Consider the following 16,869-nt stretch of genomic DNA (forward strand, 5'->3'; position numbering starts at 1 on the left):
ATTCAACATCTTCATTATCTGCGAAACGTTTGCTGCCACTGTGCGCACACTTTTTGGAAATGGAAACGATCATGCATTATGCTGTAGGCTAAACCACGAGAACACCCTATTGCAGTTGCTATGCTGTCTATTATCACTCACCGATCATCTAGAATCATCTCCTCCATCCATACCATCTCCACGTACAGTCCTCGAGTACATAACCATCTATTCCAGCCCTATTTTTCATGGCATATATACAACAGTGTTGCCACTATCAAATCTCCAACCCATGTAACATTCAATATTTTTGTTAAACAATACTCTAATGTTCAAACCATGGAAGTCAGCTTGCTTCTGTTTATAATGTTTATAGAAGACAGTGCAAGAGCAGGGTAGAATTGATTCTCGGTGAGATGTGAATTGGCCCCTCCCAACTGTAACTTCTGAATCCGTCGCTGATATAAATGCATATAATTATGAAATTTGATGTAATGTGAGCTTTAATATGGAATTTCCGAAACTGTAGTTAGCACAATGTTGTTTATTATTCTACAAACCAGGTACCTGCTTCTGTTGAAGCTACCCAGCAGGTAGTGGAGCAGTTGGCGCACGTGCACCGAACCTTCTTTGGAGACATGTGGGAATTCAGTGACAAGATGGACCACAGCGACACTGCCTACACTAAGCAGTACCTCGGAGTCCACACAGACAACACTTACCTCTCAGAGGCAGCGGGGTGAGGTTCGTCTTGCTTTTCGTACCTGTCCATGTCTATGCATGCAGCATGCTGTCTGTCTGGTTGCCAGTTTGCATTTGTGTTGGAAACTTTCTTAACCTAGCTAATTTACTGGAGTGGTGTAGTCAGTAGGGTGACTGACTGCCACGTGGGAGGCCAGGGTTTGATTCCCAGGTGGGTGATGTAATGTTAGAATTTTTCCGGCATCCTGCCCTCGTAAAGTGGCTCTGGGATTCACCCAAACTAAAATAAATTGGTACGTGGAGGGAGTTAAGCCAGCCGGAGCATGGTGCTGATCACATCACCTCCAAAATGGCCAAGATCGAGAATGTGTACCCCCACATCCTCTAAATGTGTCTTCATGTCATGGTGCTATATGCACAGGGAACTTTACCTTACCTTACTGTAACTGGTAAAGAAGCTAGACTCCTAAAATAACTTCTAGCTACTATCAAAGATACACAATTTTTTTCTTTGTTTTTGATTGGAATCATAGTTTCAGCATTATGTGACAAAAGAGGAAACTAAGGTTTAAAAAAAATGTGAGTTAGCATTTCTGCTTCTGTATTACAACTTTTAATGGAAAAACAATTTTTATATTTTCTCTTAATAATCTCCAAACTGTGCACGTTCTTTTAACAAAATAACATTATTTCAGGAAACTCAATCTAAAAATCTCCAAACAAAACTGAGATGTAAGGGGTGACCTTCCACATAGTACACCCAATTGTCAACGTCACTTCCACGTAGTACACCCTGGACTGCATTTTGCAGACGAAAGAGGTTCTGGCGACTGGCCTTATGGCCAGTATAAATTTGTATTTCGTCATATTTTTTGTCCTTAGGTGTGCTGAGTGCCCCTTTACAGCCTCAGCTTTTAACGAAAGTCAGAATATTTTAGTAACACGACACTGCAATGATGCTATTTTAGTTATGGTAAGGTGCTGGACTCCGTATAATGTGACGGGTGCAAAATAGCTTAAGTGCTGATTCACCCAAAATTTTAAATTCAAAATTCAAATCCAAACAGGGGCCTCCTCGATGGCGCAGTGGTAACATTGTTGCCTTGTAATCGAGGGGTCTCGAGTTCGATACCCGGTGGAGGTACATGGCACAGTGGTTTGGATCCCACTTTAAGTGGACTTAAAACAACAATTCAATCAATGAAATCCAAACAAAACCTCCACTTATAACAAGCCCTTCATTGTTACAGGGATTGGGGAATGGAACAAACTGCCTGCACAATTGACTAACATTATTTGCCATCATTAAATACTAAGGAACTCACTATTGTCCCAACAACTACATTAATCATTGCACATGCACTTACACTTCATATAACGCATTCCTTTCTCCCCCCGCAATGCACTACTAATGACTTTATGTATCTTTACACTTCACGGTATACATACTAATCAATTCAATGTATTATTCTATTATATTGTATAATCTTTGTATTAGCTTTATTGTATTATTAGGATGATTATATGTTTTTTGTTCTTTCTTTGCTTTTATTAGTTCATGGTATCTGCGAAAGGAGAAGCTGTGTAAGAAAACCCCATGAGGCAGAAACACACCTGCAAACGACCATCGTCATCTTAAAGTATGTTCTTGTATTTGCCAGTAAATGAGTCTTTTAGGTGCAGTGTCCATTTTTTCACATTTTTGGCATTTGTCTCCGCCTTGGAGGACCAACGAGGGGGGAGGGTCATTGGTGGGGGATACCAGCAGGAACCCTCAAAGGTAGTCAGGTACCTTTCTGCCAGGCTGTAAAAGTCAACGAAAAAGCTTCATTTGCATCCTCCAGGGTGCCATTTTGAAAAAAAATGCAAAAATTCAAGATGGCGACTACATTTTTTTAGGTAAGTTTTGATTCAGAAAATGTGTGAGCTAATAATTTAAATGCCCCTCCCAGAGCTGGGCGTAGATGTGTTAAAATAAAGACCCATTCTATTCTATTGCAGCCTGCAGGTGTTCCACTGCCTGCACCATGACGGAGATGGAGGGGAGACGTTGCTCGTTGATGGTTTCAGAGCAGCCGAACGCTTTAAGGTTGCCAATCCTGCAGGCTACGACATCCTCAGCAGCACGCCTATCGAGTCTGAGTACATCGAAAATGGAAAGCACTACATCTGCATGGAGCCGGTCCTCAAACACTGCCCACTTACAGGAGAAATAAACCAAATCAGGTAAAGATCTAAACTGCGTTTGGTACAACCTGCATGCTTACTGATCGTTTCATTGGCATTGTTGCAGAAACCACACCGCGTTGCCGCTGTAGACCGAGTGAACTCCACGTTGGGAGAAGCCGTTCCCATGCTGCTGTTAAGATAACACCACACTAACCAGCATCACGCTTACAATAACTAATTTCTTCAACAAGACACAAAGACACGTGGGAGTTAGACTACAATGTGGCAACCAGAGTGCTGCAATGAGCATTTTTCGCTTGAGCAGAAAACAGTTTGCACGGACGATGCTAGATAGTGTACAAAATTGAGAGCTTCTTCGGTCGAGCGAATAACACTCGAACAGGGAAAACTAGAAGTATACACTCAAAGCCCAGTAGTATAACCGTCATTTGTCTGTGGTAGTGGGCCCTCAAATATGGATCATGAAGTGAAAGATGCAGTGAAATTGAAACATAAGTGAACGTAGTCATCATCTCCATGTTAAAATGTAGTTCAGTCTATCATACCAATACATAGCGAAGTATGAAAATGAAATAGATGATTATGGGCTGAAATTTCCATGGCAGATATTACACGTATATTTCTACGTTTATTCTCACATTGAAATGATATTTGATTTTATACACTCATGCTCGATAGTGGGAAAACAAACAAGTATGAGCAAGCGAAAGTGGTCCCATGTAGTACTCTAGTGGCAACAGTGTCTGCGTAAGCGTCTTATCTTCTGGTTTCCATTCACTCGTAGCTGCCCAGCAGACAACTTTTTTTTTCTCGTTTCTCATTGTCACCGAAACGGTTGAGTGATCGCTAGCCCAGGAAACATGACAGGTTGTACCAAACGAGGTTTACATATATATCTGTTCCAATCCAAATTCATCAAGATGTGGGAGTAGGGCTGAGCTGATACCGATGCCAATGTATCAGAATTGGAAAGGGTTGGATTTTATTTACCAATACTTCTCCAGCATTTTGGTCTTTCAAGGCTCTGCATAAGTGCCACACAACACTTTCGAGGAGTCCAACTATCCTGGCAGTTATGCAAATTTCAAACTTTTCATTTAATTTGCACCAATATTGTGTGAAAATCCTTATTTTGTGATTACATAACAGGCATGCGTATATTCGCATGTAAACTCTTCAATATTTTGAAACAAAACTCTGGTAAATTGATGCTTATGACGGAGGTGGATTACTCACCCAGTAATATTAATCAGTATTTTGAACAACTTATAATTATTATAATTTTCAAGCATCGGTGTGAGTGTGCAATCGGTAAGAGACTCTAAACTGGTATGGGTATCGGCTCAGCCCTACATGGGAGCCTGTAAGCATGGATGAAATTTTATTTTTCTTTAATTATTTAGATGTGTTCATGTAATGTAAAATACCATATTTACTCATGTATAATGTGCACTTTTTTCCAAATTTTTTGGCCCCCAAAAACTGTTGTGCGTATTGTGCATGGAATAATTTGGACAGCCGACACGAGACCATAAATGTTGTCACTATGTCACTGTGTATAACACGTATATAACAAAAAATTCAAATACAAATTACCAGGTTGGGTTTCTTCGGTAATAATAATTAAAAAAAAAAGAAAACTTGTATAAAACTGAAACAATTGTTTCCCATCATTTTTCTTCATTTTTCTCTCTTTGTATGGGATTGTTTTGAGACGTGGAGAAAAGTGGCACGTTCTGGTGGGATTCGATCTCAACAAACGTGATGCTTAACGTCTGTATTTGCTGCATGAGAAATAATAGCAAATATCTTCCTGAGCACCGAAAATCCATAAGGTAAATATGTAGCTGCTGCTCCACTTCGGAAAAGCCCACTTATTGGATGGAGCTGGCTCACCTTGTCGAATTTTCGAACCACAGCCCTGTTGTTTTCCTGCATGTACCGCAGAACTTGCAATTTGAAAACAACAGCATAACTCACCTCTTTCACATTTGATCTCGCTTTCTTCTACTACAGAATAAACAAGGTGGTTGCAGAAGTGAAAGCTTTGGCTTGCAAACTGGAGGAAGAGGCAAGGGATGTCACGGGTTGGTTGGTGACTCATCGAATATGTATGATGTCATTCACTCTTCATCGGCATAGCAACAGCTGTACGATCTACAACTACGAAAGCCATTTCTTAAACCTAAATGGTACTGTACATTATATACGAGATATAATTGTATGTTGCTTTTTCCCATCAAAAACCAAGGTGCACATTATACATGCATAAAAACATTACTCGATCCAAATGAACTCAATGGAACAAGGAACATCTGAGACTGAACACTTGTCTGTGTTGAGTGATACATAGAACAGTAACCATTTGGCTATGTGGAAGCTCACATACAATATCGTAGAAATAAAAAGATTTCTCTATATCATTTCAAATATATTTCTTTCATCCCATGATAAGTGTGAAAATATGTTTTCACCACAAATGTCCATATAAACCAGGGCTGTTGGGGTGCAAGGGGTGATCTTCCACGTAGTATACCCAACTGTCAATCTCACTTCCACCTAGTACACCCTGGACTGCATTTTGCAGACAAACGAGGCTCTGGCGACTGGCCCTATGGCCAGTATAATTCTATGTGTCTTGTCCTGTTTTTGGTCCTTATGTGTGCTGAGTAACCTTTTACAGCCTCAGCTTTTAACGGAAGTCAGAATATTTTAAGATTTTAGTTATGCAAGGTTAGAGTTATTTGTAACGGTAAGGGGCTGGACAGCTGCAAAATAGCCTAAGTGCTGATGCACCCAAAATTTTAAATTCAAATTCAAATTAAAAGAAACAAGAGCTGTTGAAGGTCCAGGAACCCATACATTCTAAGGAGTTCTATTGGATTCTGTAAAAGGACCGGAACCACTTTTATTGCACAATTTAAATTTGGTCCAACTTGCATATTTTTTCATTTCAATACTGAACTTGGATCGGATTTAAATTGATCTGGAAAAAAGGATCCTGGACCGTATTTTAATTGATCCAGAAAAATGGTTCCTGTATCATATTTAAATTCATCTGGAAAATAGGTTTCTGAACCATATTTAAATTCATCTGGAAAAATGATCCCTGGACCGTATTTTAATTAATCTGGATAATAGGTTCCTGGATCATAGTTAAATTCATCTAGAAACACGATTCCTCAACTGTAATAAATTCATCCAGAAAAAAGGTTCCTCAACCATATTTAAAATCATCCGGAAAAATTGTCCCTGGACCATATTTTAATTGATCTGGAAAAATGGTTCCTGGATCGTATTTAATTTCATCTAGAATTTGATCGATTAATTGATTTTGTGTTAAAGTCCAATTTATGCACAATAAGGCTAATCGGGACTGGACCTACAGTTTAACCTTTACAGTCCTGTGGCACTTTTGACCTCTGTCCCAGGCCATTTAAACGAGTTTTGTAAGGTTTAGCATAAATCGTTATAGCTTCCCTTCTATGGCAGATAATTTAGTGAAACAAGAACATTTTACTAAGAATAAAATGTACTTTGACATAGGAAAGACGAAGTGTTGCTATCTGTATGTATTTGTTATTATTCGTGGCATCAAATGTGAAAATTGAATAAAAAGAAAACAAATGACAAAATTTTGCCCCTCCCCCCCCCCCCCCCACCTGCCCCTTTCTGTTGAGACATGGGACAGGAACAGATTCTATGTCCTATTTGCAACAACATGTCTACATTATAATTCAGTATTTATTTTGTTTCTAATGCCTTTTGCCATCCAAAGAAAAAATGAAAGAAAACTAAGTGCATGAGTTATTTTTGACAAGGGTTGGCAACACGCACAATGAAGTGCATGAGTTATTTTCGACAAGGGTTGGCAACATGAACAACTTTAAAAAAAAAAAAAAAAAAAAAAAAAAAGACAGGAATTTCAAATATACATACATGAAGTTGGAAGTAAAAGTAAAAACTTACCGAAGGCTGATACCGAACGTGCACCATCTCTCCCCTCTCCTCTGTCTCTGTATGGTGTCCTTATAAGTTGTGCTGCACCCGGTAACAGTGTCCTAGAGGCATATGTTTGTTGCACCGAGGACACCAGTAGTAGGTTTTCTTCTGCATTTTAGTGTTCTTGTAGGTAGCACACCACACAGCTCCTCCGCACTGTGTTCTTATCACTCATGTGAGGCCTTGAAGAACCAGGTAAGCTGAGTTGAGGGTGGGGACCTTGAGGGCCCATGTGAAGTTGCCTGTCCTGCGGCTGCAAGATCCACAATCAGAGAGGCGAAATGTGTAATGGTACATCTGACGTGATTTTAGCAGCAAGAATGCATTCACAATGCTTTGGTCTAATAGATAGAAGAGGAGTTTATTTGTCCATAATTTGTTCATCAAAATACAGTCTAAAAACATCCAGCAGAGTGGAGTTGGCTGAGATGTTACGAACTTCCAGTCCCAGATTGTCTTGAAACTGTGGGACTGTAGGCCCCACACTGCCCGCCCCTGGCCGCTGCCATGTCTCTGGAAGAAATTCGCTTGATTCATTTCCACTCGAGTCACTAACACGTTCACCCCTATCACGTACAATTACCCACAACTCCTCATCACTTTCCAATTCCCCATCTGTGTCAAAACCGTCTAGTATATTGTTTACCTCCCGCTCCAAATCCTCTAGCCATATAGTCAAACTCATGTTCACACAACACACACACAAAAAGAGTAAAAAATACCTCTCACTACACTCCTATGATGATCAAGACACGAAAAAATATCTTGCTCAACTCGCAAACATGCAATAACTATGCGCACGACATTACTGCAACGCCTCTGCGAACTGAAATGAAGCGTCCTTTTAAAAATAAAAGGGACAGCTGGAAAAATTACACGATTTATTTTTAGACCAGATCCTATCCATTACCACCCCCCCCCCCCCCCGACCCCCTTTCATTTTCCTTCCGAAAGAGGAGTGGTTGTCTTCTGAAGCAAGCATTGTGCAAAGTCCATTTCACCGCTGAAAAGTTATCGCCGCAAACACTTTTGACAACATTGCCCCCTCCGACCATGACCTGCTTCGGCATGTTGAGAAGAAAAACATTAGACAAACATTTCCTCATACGTGGCTTTCCTGCAAGGCATGAGATTGTAAATAACCATTGTAAACAAGCATTTACAACGGCGCCAACTCACTTCTGTGAGCTTTGTCATTCGATGCCTCTTTTACTGCGCCGACAAAGAGGAGGTGTAAATTTAGCAACTGCTGCTGATGTCATTAGGGAGCTGAAGAACACCAGCATCGTTGTCGATGCATATTGAAAAATGGTTTCAAGTTCCAGCCACTTAGAGGCACGAGCATCAAAAGTGAACAGGGTTGCAAGGCGACGAAAAAAATGTTCTGTTCCATTGGTCAGCATATGACCGATCGCGACTGTGGCCAAAAATGCCATCGGTCAGCATATGACTGGTCTGCAGTGGTGTCTCGTCCCTTGGGGCTTCCGGGGCTTACCTCTAAAGAAAAATGGACGTATTCACGGAATTATCAATCACCATAACGCATAACTATCACACAGTCTTTTAAAAGGCGATTTTTACCCATGTAAATCCATCATCTTTTGCAATGGATACGACAGCGCTCCTAGCGGTATTGATGTCAATTATCGTCTTCCGGGGTGCGTCGCAAAGGAAGACGTGGCGTACACCCACCTACGCCACAGTGAAGGTCACATGCTAGCAGAGAGAGGAGGGGAGAGTGCAATGGATTTGAGTGCTGATTCGGGGCTACTTCCATTGCGTCGCGTTCGATCTCGCGTGTTGTTCTGTAGTGTTTTGGTGGCTTTCATTCGCTATTTTTGAGTGAGTTTGGCAGGGTTGATGTTCGAACACAAATTGATGAAGGACATAGGCTGTCAATTACAAGACACAATGAATTTGTCCGGAAAAATAGGCATATATTAAATAGAATTATCGATTGCTTAAAATTCGGTGGTCGACATGAACTTGCTCTTCGAGGACATAATGAAAGAGAACAATCTTTAAACAGAGGCATCTTCCCAGATTTATTATCCCTTCATAGAAGAGGGAAAACTAAAGAGGGAACTTAGTGTTCTTTATTGTAGTGAAGAGTTGAAAAACATAAAACTCTTATCAGTAGATTGCATTCATTTTTTATTTAAAATTATTTGGAGGATACCTTTTCAGAAACAGTAAAAATGACAAACATAGTTTTAATAACTCCAGTGGTAACAGCTGAATCTGAACGATGTTTCAGCAGATTGAAGCGTATTAAAACCTGCTTAAGAAATGCAATGGGACAAGACAGACCAAATGCCTTGGCACTTGCTTACAATAGAGATAGAATACATTTCAAACATAGAGGGCTTAACGAAAAAGTAATAACAAAATTTGCTGAGCAGAAGAACAGGAGTCAACGTTCGTAGAAAGGTATGTTTCACAGCAATACCTGTTTCTTTTGTAATCATGTGAATTGTCATTATATTTTAAATTCTTTAAAAAATTAAGTCCAGTTTTGTAGTTTAGAAGATAAATACCCATTTTTTTGTAATTCATGTAATTTGTCATTACATTTTAAATTCTTTCAAAAAAGTAAGTCCAGTTTTGTAGTCTAGAAGAAAAAAATACCTATTTTTTGTAATTCATGTGAATTGTCATTATATTTTAAATTCTTTAAAAAATAAGCCCCGGCCAAATTTGAGGCCACGAGACGCCACTGCTGGTCGGGACTGTAAAGGTTAAAGTGGGATCCGAACCACTATGTGCCTCCCCCGGGCATTGAACCCAGGACCCCTTGATTACAAGGCAACGACGAATTTCATCTAGAAAAAAAGATTCCTCGGCCGTATATAAATTCATCTGGAAAAAAGGTTCCTCGACCGTATTTAAATTCATCCTGGAAAAAGGTTCCTCGACAGTATTTAAATTCATCCAGAAAAATGGTCCCTGCACCGTATTTCAATTGATCTGGAGAAAGGTTCCTCGACTGTATTTAAATTCATTCGGAATAAAGGTTCCTGGACCAAATTGAAATTCTTCACATATAAAAATGTTCTGTACGGTCCAGAATCCCTTTACGCTTGCTGATTTTCTCTCCTGGACCGTAATTGATTTATTTAAAATTCCTAAACCTTTATCAACCCTGATAGTAATTTTTTAACACAGTGAAGATATCAAGGTCGAATGCCAATCTGGGCATTATTTTTTTCCCCTTCATCACTTTCATTGAATCATCATTCTGATAATTGCAGTTAGATAAAAGGGACAAGAAATATGGCCCACTCAATGTTTCCATGTGCAACTTAGAGAACATAGGCATAACTTTGGTGGGGCCAGGTTAGGGTTCCCATATATTTCATAAAAAATATGGGACACTTATTTGTCAAGGCTACAATGAATAATACGTCCTTCTTCTAACGGAACATGTTATACCATTTGTTTTAAAGCTTGACTATTGATTAGATCTTCTATAAAAAAAATATGCTAAGGAATCTTGTATTTTTGAAGCTTTTCACAATAAATTATGTTAATTTTTTTAGTATTATCTCTAGAGTTGTAAAAAAGCTGGCTTTTTTGAATGGACGTTTTTTTTATAAAAAGTAGGTTTTTTTAAAAAACTAAACTTTTGGCTTTTTTTGTTTTTTGCGAATTACAGCTGACATATTTTACAACTAGCTAAAAAAATTACATGATGTAGCAGCCAAGAGACAGGTATTGGCCAATCCCAGTCAACACACATTGCATAGTGGTTCAGATTCAGATACAATTTTAACTCTAGCTTACCGAGGGGGGTTGCAGGCCCACCACCTCAATTTTTTAGATTTTCCACTGTTTGAAAATAAATAACATTATTTTCCTGTAGTTTACGGTTATTACAAGCATGTAAAAAATGTCGCAACGAAAAACTGTTTTCTTATGCTTGTAATAAACGTAAACTGCAGGAAAATAATTCTACAATGCAAGTAATGCATACATACAAGAAAAATTAAATAACATTTTTCCCTAGGATGTTCCCAATATTTCTGTATTACTTTTGTTCATAAAAACATAAATGTAATGTAATGAGGAGGCAAAATGCACTTGGTGGGCTTATCAGGTGCCATCTTTGAATGTATCTTATTAGAGATACTCATGTCAGTGACATTGTATAATTAGTTGGTAATTATTGTAATTAATAAACAACCGCTTCTACAAACAAAAAAGCATTAAAAAAATATTATGGATTTTTTTTAGTTTTAATGAATGATAAAATATATAACACACACTCATGCAATAATGGATTATTATTTTTATTAATGAAAGTAATTTTTGTACTTATTATAATTAATAAATAACTGCACATATATAATCAACAAAGAAAACAGTGATTCAATAATAAAATGGTTTCTTGAATTTTAGTGATATAAAAAAGTGTGGGCTATTGAGCTGCCCCCTGGTATGTAAATTTCTTGTACAGCACGCGTAAGCTAGGGTTAAAACTAAACGTGTAGTCCTGATAAGCACATCTGGCCATGAAATGGACTTAAAACAAGCTTTTACATGTTTGTGTCTCAATTTAAATGTTAATATAAAATATTAAACAAATGTTAATATCAAATATTCGATGCTTCGGGACAATTAAAAATCTTTACTGTTCACAACACATATGCATGTGTATACGTATTACGTGAATGTGTTTAATGGAGCTTTGAGAAGGAAGTGACACGTGGCTCTTGTAAACCAACCCTTAGAAGTAAATATAACCTTTCGAACCGAAGCAACATAAGCGGCAAGTGTCGCTTGTCACTTGGCCTGTACAGTTTTCTCAGTGAACTTTCAGACCGAAGCGACAAGTGACATGTGTCACTTGGAAGCAGACCCTCAGTAATCCATTCAACCTTTTGAACCGAAGTGTGACAACGAGCTAAACATGTCACTTGCATGTTGCTCGGACTTTACTGTTTTCTCAATGGCGTGCATCGTGCTGCTTCGTTCCGTTATTCTTGCATGCACGGTGAATGTTTTGCTTTATACTGAAGGAGACTGTGTCGCTTGTCATCTGTGACTTCAGTCTGAAAGCTCCTTCAATGGTGTGCATCATGTCGACTCGGTCTTGTTTGTGCATGCGTGGTGGATGCTTGCTTACAGACTGAAGGGGACCATGTCACTTCAATGTGACACCCCCCCTGCCATGTGTTGCTTCAGTCTGAATGTTCTCTATACTTAACAAGATTGTTTGCTACTTCATCAGAGATTAAGATTTAATTTATCCTGTAAATCACAGAGGACAGATTGCAAGTACTGCTGTTGGAAAAAGATCGGCTGTTTGATAAAAGAATGGGCCTCTGGAGTGGAATAAAGTAATGCTTGTTGCCTTGTAATAAGAAGTGGTCTGAGGTCCACAGTGGAGGCAGAGTGCATCACACCAGTCCAGATTTCTTAAAGAGATTTTTTTTTGCCATTTGCAGCCAATCTTATTTGCTTCTTCTTCAGTTTTAGTTCCAGTGTCTCAACCGCCGAGCTTCAAAAGGTCCATTGCACCCAGGAGTTGAATACTAATTTAAATCTTATTTTGTATTTGACAGCAAGTCTATACATAATTCAACTATGCTTATGCCATAGTTGATATATTAATATTAATTGAGGGTGCAAATTAATTTCCATTTAAACTTTAAAGATCAGAAATGTATTTCCGAGTGAAATTGCTGGTATCAGGGCATCGACTTGTAAGAAATAAATTTACTGGGCTGTGGTCACACAAAGGTTGTGAACCACTTCAACAATCAGCCAAAATACATCACCACGTGCTCAGTGACCAGGTTTAGTGGCCATTTAACCAAATTATATATTATGTACTGGAAAGGCAGGATACAAATATATTTTACTGATTTTCAAAAGGTAGAGCAGTATTTTCATTTTTGCTTCATGTACGTATTCGTATAACATATTGTAACTTTGAAAATCACATCATACTATTAGGTTGTATTAAAAACACATACAAAACTACTCTTAGTTATGTGAATATGTTTATACTAGTACGTAGATCTCGTATTTAATAAGCCTACAGAAATATGAAGATAACACTCTGAAAGAACCGTCTATACAAAAAAAACAGCTTTATTGAAAACACTGTTTATGTCTAGCTATCAATTTCATATTGTAAATTGTATTTTATATTTAGAAATGTGTGTATTTTACAGTAAGGAAATAAACGAAAACCATGGAACAGGAAAAATACTGCCAACTCGTGTATTTTAATTGATTTGTGACACTTTTGTGAAAAAAGCTGCTGAAAAAACTTTTTTTTAAAAAAAAAAAAAAGCTGTTTTTTTTTTCGACCACTTCCAACTCTAATTATCACTCATTCTGATGTCTAATTGCCTGAGGAGTTTTATTGTGTGCGCAGAACACCAAGTCACCTATGTTAGTCAGCCTCATATTAAATTCTCTGGAACGCTTCTAAGAGTTTCTTATTATGGCATATGTACATCGTAGCTTACCACAGTATGGGAGAAAATAGAAAATAGTTAGGCCACATACAAATTAGGGACAAAAACCTGTCCCAAAAACTTTTGTCGGTGCAATGGAATGCCTTAATGAAAAATGGGACGTTCCCGTATTTTACGGGATGTTTTAATCTTCTCGAACTGATGGAGCAAAAAATTGAGTAATTGTTATGATTTGGCATATATAACAGTTATTTAGCAAAATAGTCTTGGACTTCAATTATAGAAAACTTATCCTCCCCCCCACCCCCCCCCCCTCCACCAAAGTTAAGTCCCAAGTTCAGTTCTGACCCAACTTGACAACAATGCTTTCAATAGGTCTTTAGTAAAGTGACATGTGGGCCTCCCTGATGACGCAGTGGTAGCGTTTTTGCCTTGTAATTAAGGGTTCCTGGGTTTGATACCTGGAGTAGTTCGGATCCCACTTTAAACTGTAGGTCCAGTCCTAATTAGCCTTACTGTGCATAAAGTGGACTCAAAACACCAACTCAATCAAGTGACACGTGTTCATCTGAATTCTTGTGACAGTGAAGCCATCTATAATTCCTAAATTACAACAAAAGTACATAGTGTTCCTCAGTTCTTACAATGCAAAAAGTGATGAAAATGTATTGAGAAGAGGTATTGCCCCCTCCCGCTCTCCCATCCAGCCATGTCCTGAAAAATTTAGAAGTGACTTTTCCAACCTACACAGTGATGGCACCAGAAAAAAATGAGTAGGGAAACAGAGGGAGGGTGAGAATATTTTCAGGAGGCAGTCACATTAAGTATGCCCCTAAACACCATACGAAAAATTCTTATTAGCACTAAAAAGGAATTTATTGTTTTATCTAGTTTTTCTTGTTTTTGCTGGGAGAGAGAGTGGGCTGACTGGTCAATCTGAGGTCCCCCTGTCAGTTTTAACTGACAGAAGGATACTTATACGTATAATCAGCCCCATCCTTAATATACTGTGCAATCTTGATTTAACATTATCAGACTTTAGGGAGAATTCATACCGAGGTGACAAGCTAATTTCACCTGTCGCTTTGGTGCGAATTCTCCCTTACACAATCTAACGTGATACACTTTACCTTTAGAGCTCTGATGGTCTAGTCAGTAGGGCATCTGACTGCCATGCGGGAGACCCAGGTTCGATTCCCAGGGTGGATGATGTAAGGTCAGAATTTTTCCAGCCTTGTCCCCACATAAAGCAGCTCTGGGGCTCACCCAGCCTCAAATCAGTGTGTACCTGTAGGATAAAGTCAACCCGAGCATGGTGCTGATCACATCACCTCCAGAGCGGCCAAGATGAAGAATGTGTGTGGCCCTACCCCCAAATGCTATATGCACAGGGAACTTTACCTTTACCTTCCTGTTTAATGTACAGTAATTTATTTTAAAATTTTTACATTAAGGTACACCCAGTGGCAAAAGTAATAGCAGGCAAATTATCCATCACCATTTCCATTTCCTCTGTGATAAACATGGATTGAAATGCAAAAGCCAATCAGCAGAATTCCATTCCTTAAATCAACGCAAAATGTAGAATATTAAAGAATTAAAATAGTGATGGACAATTTGCATACTATTACCTTTGCCATACAAAAAACCCTCATAGGTTCAACCATTCTCCCCCATCCCTCCAATTTCCAAGTTTATTAAAATGTACATATTTTTCATGTTGAGGGGAATAAACAACGCGGTTGGTAATATAAGATGTAAGCGAGTTACTAAAGATATATCTGCGAAACTAACTTGTAAATGTTCTAATAATTTTGGTGGCCACTGCCACACAACTCGAGTTCCCAGGTGGATGGTGGCAGTGGCCACCAAAATTATTAGAACATTTACAAGTAAGTTTCGCGGATATATCTTTAGTACATATTTTGTTCACCTTCTGGAACCTGAAGTTCATATTCTGCCCCCGCCCCCCCCCCCCCCCCCCCCAAGTTATGCTGCTGGGACCCCTCTGACAAGCATACCCAGGTATCCTTACATGTGCTTCTCCTAACCACATGTGAATCTGACATCATATAATTTGAAAGCAAAGAACTTGAACTCATACCCTTTGATTTCATCAACATTTTGGTTTTTCACTATAGTTTTTGTCTTTCAGGTTTAACCTATATGACCGTGCACCGTTTCGCATGGTTCCACCGCACCACACCCCAAAGTACTACGAAGCGTTGAGAAACTTTGCAGCGGAAATCAGGTCTCCCGAGGCAGAATGGAAAGTGAAGCTTCGACCTGGCTCTGTTGTTTTCATTGATAACTGGAGAGTCCTTCATGGGCGAGAGGCTTACACTGGCTGCAGGAGGATGGCTGGGTGTTACGTTGGACGAGCGGATTTTCTCAGCAGAGCTAGAGTCTTGGGACTTATCTAATATTTGCATGTGTTTGCTACATGCAAGAGGCTGTCCACCATGGTGCGAAATCTGGGAGAGGGGGGGGGGTGTTTCCTCTCACCAACAATCTTGGCCTCAAAAATTTCCCCCACCAAAAATCTCTAGAAACAGCTTTTTGTCCCGTATTTCAATGATAGGAATCGTTGAGTCAACCTGGCCTCACTATTTTCTATTTTCACCCGTACTGGGGAAGTTTAACCCACTGTGGTAAGTTATGGTTGTAAATAAGTACATAAGTAACTCTTAGAAACGTTGCAGAGAATCTAATTATGAGGGCAACTTAACTCTGCTGACTTGGTGTTCTGCACACACAACAAAAACCAAAAACTCCTCAAGCAATGACAATGAGTGATACTAGAAAATTGCATTTAAAAAATTAAAAGTTAGCGTCATTTAGTGTGAAAAGCTCCATAAATACAAGTTTCATTTCCATAATATTTTCATAGAAGATATAAAACATTCCGTTAGAAGATTGACGTATTGTGCATTGTAGCCTTGACAAATAAGTGTCCCATATTTTTTTCTGAAATATCTGGGAACGCTAAGCTAAACGCACACACAAAGTAGTGTGGTTGCGAGTATTCAATGACTCCTCTATATCTCTCTTTCAAGAGATCATTAACTATAAACAGATCTACATCAATACCATTATGTTCACAATTAAAGTATGCAAGACACACATAAGTATAAAAATCTAATTGATTTATATTAATAGATAGCAAAAAATAAACAAAACTTTCATTTCCACTATTACATAATAAAATTATTTAAACTATTTTGCAGTTTATTGACGTCTGTTACCAGTTAGTAAAATAATAAATTTGCTACTTTTCTCTCCCCCAACAGTCTTAAATAATTTCGCACCCTGCTCCTCTACTCTCCATATCCTCTACTATCTTCCTAGTTGTGTCCATATGTCAGAAAGTTGATTCATCACCAGTAATGTATTCTCCCATGTTTCTTGGTTTACCGTTGGCAAACCAACTTTTTTCATACACTACATAGAAATTGCTGGAAAATTTGTAGTGGGCAGACTTCTGTTTCTTGTTTTACGTGCATGCCTGTATTGGCATTTTATTTCTATTAGCTAAATCTAATTATATCAATAAATTATAATAATAATA

The 16,869-nt window shown here is 38.6% G+C and overlaps 1 protein-coding gene across 1 annotated transcript in view; it reads left to right on the forward strand.

Annotated features, from left to right (window-relative positions):
• The window catches only part of Tmlh (Trimethyllysine hydroxylase), a 29,163-nt gene extending 13,389 nt beyond the window's left edge, over window positions 1-15,774 (forward strand). The window contains exons 5-7 of the mRNA XM_083133384.1: window positions 543-718; window positions 2,683-2,907; window positions 15,457-15,774. Of these exons, the coding sequence (XP_082989510.1) occupies window positions 543-718; window positions 2,683-2,907; window positions 15,457-15,724 (669 nt within the window). The 3' untranslated portion in view covers window positions 15,725-15,774. The remainder of the gene's footprint in view (window positions 1-542; window positions 719-2,682; window positions 2,908-15,456) is intronic.
• Window positions 15,775-16,869: the final 1,095 nt, after the last annotated feature.

This window comes from Lepisma saccharinum, chromosome 13 (genome assembly GCF_977018435.1).
Source record: "Lepisma saccharinum chromosome 13, izLepSacc3.1, whole genome shotgun sequence".
In the NCBI taxonomy this organism is placed as follows: Eukaryota; Metazoa; Arthropoda; class Insecta; order Zygentoma; family Lepismatidae; genus Lepisma; species Lepisma saccharinum.